At 46.6% G+C, this 8,434-nt stretch overlaps 1 protein-coding gene across 1 annotated transcript in view; it reads left to right on the top strand.

Moving 5' to 3' along the window:
* Positions 1–620: 620 nt before the first annotated feature.
* Positions 621–8,434, top strand: part of TGFBR2 (transforming growth factor beta receptor 2) — a 95,901-nt gene continuing 88,087 nt past the window's right edge. The window contains exon 1 of the mRNA XM_081246972.1: positions 621–1,112. Within this exon, the coding sequence (XP_081103098.1) occupies positions 1,019–1,112 (94 nt within the window). The 5' untranslated portion in view covers positions 621–1,018. The remainder of the gene's footprint in view (positions 1,113–8,434) is intronic.

Below are 8,434 nucleotides of genomic sequence, written 5' to 3'. Positions count from 1 at the left end.
ACTTAGCTGACTCCCAGGCCACTTTTACTTTCACACTTTCTGCCATACCTGATACATTCTGAAGATAACATTTCCCATTACCATTATCACTCTGTGATGGCTTATTGTTTATAATTGCTCACTGAGTCACCCCCCAGGAAGAAACAGGCAGCTCAAAATGGGAGGCACCACCCAAGAGCTTATCAGAAATGCTGCCTCTTAGATGTACTGAAGCAGAATCTGCATTTTAACAATATTTTCAGGGGGTCCATGAGCACATTAAAGTTTGAGAACAGACTTCTGGACTTCCACCTACAGTAAAATAAACATTTTACAATGTGATGGTTTAGGCATACACAACTGAAACAAAGTTTAATGAGGAAATACTTTTACTGCTTTACTTGAAAAAAAAAAAGTGCTCACAATTCAGATTTCAGCATCCACTCTTGGGTCGCCACTTGGAGTTTGAAAACCAGCTCTGAAGCACTTAGGAACAGCCCGAAGAGGGTTGTGGGGAAGGGGAGGATGCTGGTGGGTGTGCTTTGGAGAGCGCAGGCATTCTCTGCGTTCAGTGACTTTCTGGAACGTGTGCACTTAGTGCTCCGTAGTCAATCTTCGGAGCGGGAACGCGTGAGGCCGCTGAAAGTTTGCCAAAGCCCCGGAGGGGCCGGTCCCAGGGACGTGATTGGCAGCTGCGAGGGAGGGCGAGGACCGGGAGCCGAGACGGGGAGCAGGCTCGGGGCGGCGAGAGGTCCTGCCCAGCTGTTGGCGAGGAGTTTCCTGTTTCCCCCGCGGCGCCCGGGCGAAGTCGTGAGTCACTCGCGCGCCCGGCCCGACGACACTCCGCGCGCGCACCCGCCGGCCGGGCCGGCCTCCCGCGCAGCTCCCCTCGGCCGCCGGGCCCCCCGCGCCTCGCCCACTGCCACCCTCTGCGGCGCCACATCTGGCCGCACCGCTGCCCCGCGCGGGTCCGCAGGGCGCGGCGCGGAGGCGCGGCGTGCGCGCTCGGGCCGGTCTATGCGGAGCGGCGGGGGCTGCCATGGGCCGGGGGCTGCTCGGGGGCCTGTGGCCGCTGCACATCGTCCTGTGGACACGCATCGCCAGCACGATCCCGCCGCACGTTCCCAAGTCGGGTGAGTGGCCCCCGCCTGGGCTTGGCGCCGGGGTCCCCGGGGCCCCGCCGGGCTGCGCTTGACAGTCGGCCCGGGAGGCGGGCGGAAGCCGGGACGTGGCCCCGGTGCCCGCGCCCCAGCACCCTGCGCTGGGACGGGTGCGTTTTCCTTTCCAAAGACCAGGAAAGTGGTCTCGGCGGGGGCGCGGGGCGCGCCCGGCCCCCTTTGTGCGGGCAGGAAGGGCGCTGCGTCCCGGGCCGCCCCCACCCCCGGAAAGGGAAGTTTGAGAAGTTGGTAATCGGCGGAGGCAGGACGCGGCCCGGGCGGCCTCCGAGCGAGCGGCGGGCACACCTGGTCCCCGGCCCGGGATCGCCCAGTGCCCCGAAAGGGCAGGGCCCCCATCCTCAGCTCTTGCCCAGGGCCACATGCCCCCGGACCTGCTTTTTGGGCCGGAGTTGCTGTAGCAAAGTTTCAAGGAGAAGGGCGATTGCCAAAGGAAACTTGTCTCGCTCCACTGCGGGCTGGCGTGGATGCGGAGGGAGTGGGGCTTGTCAGGTGGAAGGCGGAGTATTTACTGAGTGCCTGCTAGGTGCTAGGTGCTGGAGATGTTGCCTGGAGCAGGACAGCCCCGTCTTGCGGGCTTGAAGGTTCTATGCAATTGTCTGGTGGAAATGAAACGGAAGGGTTAAAATCGTAAATCCCCCTGCCCACCTGATCTTGGTGTGTTGGAGGTTTTGAGGGTAGAAAAATGCAGGAATTGAACTCTTAAGTATTTGTTATGTAAAGTACTGAACCCATGAGACCTTAAAAGTTAGAAATTTTGTTAGCTCTTTGCTACAGAACTGAGCACCTGCATCTGGGGTCTGGTAATGGAGTCTTTGGAGTTTTTGGACCTTTCTGGGCCTCAGTCTCCTCATCTGTGAAAGGACATGGTTAGATTTGGATCATTTTACGTTCCCTTCATCTTTAACATCTTTTGTCTCTCTACTCCTTTTTGGTAACTTGGAGATGCCCTGTGTGGATTTGGGATGAAATGTGGAGAATCTGACAGTCCCCGTCACTCTGAGGCACACATTCTGTTTACCAAGGGCCAGAGGCAGACTTACCTTTGGTCTTGTCTAAAAGAAACGTGGACTAATTTCTACATGGGACATTTCACAGTACTTGAAGTGGATTGAAAATTTTTTAAAGTTATATTTTTTTTACTGAAGGTGGCATGGAGATGGGAGTTTTTAAGATAATGAGGAAGGACTATTGTAAACAAAAAAATTCTAACACAGGTTTGAGTTCTACAGTTTAATAAAGTTCCACTGTTTCATCCTTGGATGCTTTCTTACTTTGCAGTACCAGAATGTTCGACTCTCTGATTATACACCAAACTCTTAAAAACTGAGTTATATTTTGCTAATATTTTAAACGGCACCCTTAATTTTCAGTGTACCTTACAAATCGTTAAAACTTTTGTTTCAGATTACTTACGAAAGAAGGAAATTAGCGGGCCCTGATTCTGTTAGTCTTTGCTTAGGAAGATAAGATTTATGATTTGCAAATTCCAGACTCAGTAGTTCATGAGTCAGTCTCAGTTCATCTATATACACACTTTTAAACAATTAGCTTAAAAGCCAACTGGCTTTTTATTTGGGCTTTTAAACAATGTTACAAAACCCACAGATTTCATATTTTTATGGAATTAAAGCCACAAAATGGTTGAACTAAGGAATCATTTTGGATTGGTATTCATGTGAAATTACATTTTGAAGATAGTTGAAGGTCAAAGGTAGCTATAATGGAGGTGGGAAACCTAATTCCACTTGCATTTAGTTTTCTATGGAAGTAAATGGTTTCAGGATTTTCCTAACGTAATTGGTAATCTGTCACTACATTTTTCAAAATATCTTAATGCACGGTAAGATAAGAAGAAATGAGATTGTTCACAGCCTTCTCTTAGGTTACTTAAAAAATCCATCTTATATTTAGTATATTGACAAGTGAGCCAAGGAGTTTAGTATGAGAGCAAACTTCACTAAGATACATACTTAAAGGTATTTTAGTTTTTGTTTTTGACTTAGTAGATTCACTCTTCCTAAATGCCCGAAATTAAGTAATTGCTCTTTGGGGGAAAACTTTAAATGTTTGAAAACTCTTCAGATCTGAAAAATATAACTTTTACTTTTCGAATACCTAACAGGAGATCCTTGTTGAGGACTCAATGTTGGTAAAAGTGTTGTACGGATAAGTTTCTTTCCCCAAATCACTGCTGATTTTGTCAGGGCTCTGGAAACTAGGTCCAGAATTTGATCTTTGGTCTATTTGCTTTTGTTCCCAGAAAGCACATTTTTCACCTCTAGGCCATTTATTTTTAACTAGTTATGGTTTCTATAAGATACTCATCTCATTTTGGAGTCCTTGCCTTTATTTATTTATTTATTTATGTATTTTTGGCCACGTTGGGTCTTAGTTGCTGCGCACGGGCTTTCTCTAGTTGCGGCGAGTGTGGGGGCTACTCTCTGTTGTGGTACGCGGGCTTCTCATTGCGGTGGCTTCTCTTGTGGAGCACGGGCTCTAGGTGCACGGGCTTCAGTAGCTGTGGCACGCAGGCTCAGTAGTTGTGGTGCACAGGCTTAGTTGCTCCGCGGCATGTGGGATCTTCCTGGACCAGGGCTTGAACCCATGTCCCCTGCATTGGCAGGCAGATTCTTAACCACTGTGCCACCAGGGAAGTCCCTCGCCTTTTTTTCAAGGTAGCACCCCACCTTGAAATGATGAGTCCTCATTGCTGTCTGTGGAGCCAGCATACCTGCTACATGGTCTGCATTTCAGTTTTCAACACAACTTTAAAAAATTTTCTTTTTTTTAACCATAGTTTTCCAATTAAGAATGACACTTCATTGATGCCATTGCAGAAAGTGGCCATTACCCATTCTTTCTTCTCAACAGTATCTACAGAATGTCACTTTTTGCCAGGCAGGAGGCTCAGACCTGGAAACAGTATTCTGAGTGAATAAGACAGGTCTGGTCTTTGCCTCCATTGAGTCTAACATATGGGGGCTGTGTTGAGGCCCAGAGAAGGATGTATATTTTAACCCTGTGTACTTGGAAGCATTATTGACTCTAGACCCCTTTGTCAAAAGCCCACTCTGTTGGGTGTTGAGTGTTTCCTTCCATTCCCTCCACTGTCCCTCTGAACGTGTTTTTCATTGATCTATTCTTTTCTGTGCCTGCCTTATTCCGGGCCCCCAGTTGGGCCACCTCACTTTTGTTCAAGCTGCTGTCTGTCTGGAACTCCTGCTACCCTGGATAATTTAGATTCATCTTTTAAGACTTGACTTAAGTGTTATTCTTAAGCAAACCTGCTTTCAATTCCCTGGGTGGAGCTAAAGGTTCCCTCCTCCCGGGGACAGGCCTCTCTTTTCGCTGCTAACAATAGTAAGGCAGAATTAGCTCTTGATGAAACTCCCTTACCCATTCTGTCAAAGGCACTGGGTTTGTCCCACTCATTTCTCTGTCTCCAGGGTCTCTGGCAGTGCCTGGCATATCACTTAGCACCCAGGAAATGCTGAGCTGAACCTCCATTCATCCTCCTAGAGGCACTGCAAGTCAGTCGGGCATTTCCACAACCAGGCAGTCACTATTTATTGGGTGTTTGGTCTGAATGGTAAAATCTTTATTGAGAATAGTTTGGCTTTGATCTCAATAGGCAATTTGGCTGTTTTATACCGTGTTATTGGTTCTTTTATTCTGATGACCTATGGAAAAAGATGACAAACATGTCAGCTTCTGACAGACATGATGGAAAGCTGCTAGAAGTTTTCATCCAACCTCTTTAGCTGTACATTTGAATTCATGTAGGGCATTCAAAGCCATTGCAAAACTTTTTCAAAGTCTTACCAAAGACATTTGCCAGTGAATACTGAATCTTCTCTCTCTCTTTTTTTTTTTTTTCTAGAAGGTTGTTGAAAGGAGACTTTCATTAAAAATGAAGTGCCGAAATCTAAACTTAGCTTTGAAGTTTCTTTTTTCATCAGGGTCTTCTGTTTTGGTTTATAAGCAGTGAAGTGAGTTGGTCTAAGGGAAGTGCAGCCCTGGGGCAGCCGCTATCTGCAGAAGAGCAGTGTGGCTATTATTTAGGTCTGATGCAAACCACTGAAACAGTTTAAAGTAGGGTGTGGAGGAAAAGTCCTTCCTGGCTACAGCATGGCATTATTTAGCCAATTTCCACAGAAAAGCATAACTCTGTCACCTTGTTGGCTTCTGCCCTCGGGGGCCTTCTGTACAGCTTCAGCAGATTAACTCATGATTTTCAGTAGAAATGATTTAGCAGATAGGTATCAGCAGCACGAATGCTCACCATTTGTTTTGCACTCCTTCTTTCCCTTGTAATATGTTGCTTCCTACCTACTTGTGGCTTCTGACCAAGGTGGGATAACGATGATTCTCCTTCTTGCCTGGCGTGTCATGAGGGTTGGGAAGCCAAGCAGGTGAATTGGCTCATCTCAAGGCCAAGTGGGGAGAAGGGAGAAGTAACATTTGAGAACCTGTTCTGAGCCAGCCGCCTGACATTATTATCTAATTTAATCCTCAGAAGAAACCGACAAGATAATTTTCATTACCTTTATTTTATAAATGGAGAAGATAGAGTCTGCACAAAGCAACTTGACGTTTGCCTCTGTGTGTGTGTGTTTTTTCTAACCTTGTCTTCCGTGTGTTCTGCTCGGCCCTTTTCCCTGGTGTATCTGTGTGTCTGTGTGTTGGGATGGAAGTCAGGGAGTGAGTAAAGGGTTATCATATTCCAGAAAGGGGAACTTACCATCTAATATGCATTCAGTGCCCCTGAGATCATGATTTGCTTTGCTTGCATGATCTGCCTCCTTCCTGATTGTCACCTGATTGTCATCATCCTACAGAAAATCAGGATAGGGTAGAGTCTCTTTGCCCAAGAAAATTCTGCTGTTCCTAGTCTGATAATGGCGTCTTGGTGGTGGGACCCACTGCAGGTGACCTGTGCCTTGACCATTGACAGCAGCTGGACATGCGCTGTTTTCAGAGATATATACTGGCAACCCCAGATTCCAGGCATGTAGGACCAGCGTCTGTGTACAGACCTCGAACAGCTGCTGGGGAGGGTGGGAAGAGTAGAATTTATCCAGTATCACAAAGGGGGATGATTTGACTTTTAGAAAACTTGTAGGTGGTTAATATTCTTCTTCTCCCAAAAGGATCTGTCTTTTATTTGCCATAATCAGCTTTTTAAGTCTTGGCACTCAACATGGAGTAACTGCCTCCTTGCCTCTGGTCAATTTAGGATCTCCTGCTTGGCCTCTTTAGGGTTTCCTAGCGTCTGTGTTTTGTTCGCAGGGCTGAAGCTGTAGATCATTAGAATGGACTTAGCTCAGGGCAATTGCATGTGATGGGTGAGATTGTATCTGGGGAAGGCTGCCTGCTCTCAAGATAAGCGGCTCTTTTTTATTTTTGTTCCTTTCTGATGAGATATTTCCCCCCCTCCCCCCAATTTTTCTGCTCAGTTAAAATGTAGGCCTAGTATACGGGCAAAAGGAGCCTCTGCCCTGGGATTTAGAGGGCACTACTTTTATTGTTCTCTGGTCAGCCCCTGTCTATGGGGTGAGGAGACTCCTGGGCCTCTGAGTCCAAAGTCTCCCCTTTATAGATCAGTTTCAGGTACCTGGAAACCCAAAATATGCTGCTCGGATGGCTGTGGACCAACTTTTACAGCCTACATGGACATTTGGACCCATCTTCCGGAGGGCCTTTGTAGCCACTGGTCTATGGGCCTGAGGGGTGGCGAAGGGACAGCCGTGTATGTGTGGGGTGTGGGGGGGTGTGAGTGTTAAAACTTGGGTGTTTGACATGTCACAAGGTCTCTCTTGGTGCCAGATGGAGCAGCCAGTGGAAAGAGGAAGGTAGATTGTTGGCCGGGTCTGGGACAGTGTTTCCCCAGTTCCAGGGCTGGTCTCTGAGCAGGGCAAGAGTTTGAAGTTGAACTTGGTCTTTTCTAAGACGTTATGGAGGTGCATTTGTCAATCAAGGTAGAAGGATAAAACCTACTTTATCGAACAGTTTGTCAGTGTGACTTATAACTTTCAATATTCTGACCTGTGGTCTGTGGGCCACCATTTGTCCCCCCGCCCTGGGTCTTCCAACGCTGGGGATTGATCTGCACCAACAACACGCCTTTGCAGAGGTTTTAGGTACAAAATTAGTTATTGTTGATTATATCCTATTTTCCCTGGAGTAGAGAGATTGCTCATTAATGAAAAAGCTAAGAGTTTGGCTGTAATCATAGTGGTGTATTTCCTTGGGGAAATTCAGTTTTTCATGGCTTGTCTTTTCCTGCAGGAAACTTCAGCTGTATTCATTTGACTTGTTCTATCCAGGATTTCACTTATAGTTTCTTTAAGATTTCCCAGTGCCTTGGTTGCATTTCCTCTGGGTGAAGAAGGTGCAGCTTATCTGGATGTTTTCTTCTCCTACTGTAAATGTTTTATTTGAGTGATCCATGGCCTTCTCAAGCCTTTTTAAGGAAACAAGAATATCAGAACAGATAAAGAAGTAAAAAGCTGTTAAGATACTATACAAGGTATAGGATTGTGAAAACTGTGCATTGCAGGGAGCTGGGGGCTTGGCAGAACAACCATGAGTGTCTTTGAAGGAAAATACAAAGTCAGGTTCGTATTTTCAATATTTGCCACTTTATCTGTTAAAGTTGTAAATCGTCACGGAGGATTCATTGGCTGTGGCAGGAAATTCACTCTGCTGCTTTGTGGATGACGGCTGGTGATCCTAAAGCTCTGCAGACGTTTCTGACAGTGGCTCATGCCGCTCTGAATGGTGTTAATATCTCGAGGAAGCTTCACTCGAGAGATCTTGTGGGCAGGTTTCCTGATAATGCGTAGTAATGATTGTAGCTGCACTAACTGCTGCTGCCTGGACCATGTTGAGCGCTTCACGTGTATTATTTAACCTCCAAACAACTCTACAAGGTCGACTTTATAATGCTCATTGTAAGTCCTCTAGAGATCAGGGAAATTAAGGCCACTCAATTAGCAAATGATTAGGCTGGGGTTGAACCCGAGATGGTCTGCTTTGGGGACCTAGACCGCCTCGATTGATACAAACCACTTCTCCATTATAGCATGGGTGCTGGGAGACTCTAGGGGCTAAGAGAAATAATGGTGAGATCCAACATTTTTCTAAGACTTTGGTGTTTTTCGTATATTATCCCATGTAATTTCTTCAGGTAAATAAAATAGCGTTTGATCCATACACCAGGTAGTCAAACGTTAGGCCTGTCTTGTGACCTTGATTGGAAAATGAAATATACACAT

The sequence above is a fragment of the Mesoplodon bidens genome (genome assembly GCF_964165515.1).
Source record: "Mesoplodon bidens genome assembly, chromosome: 10".
Taxonomy (NCBI): Eukaryota; Metazoa; Chordata; class Mammalia; order Artiodactyla; family Ziphiidae; genus Mesoplodon; species Mesoplodon bidens.
This window is presented reverse-complemented; position numbering and strand designations above follow the sequence as displayed.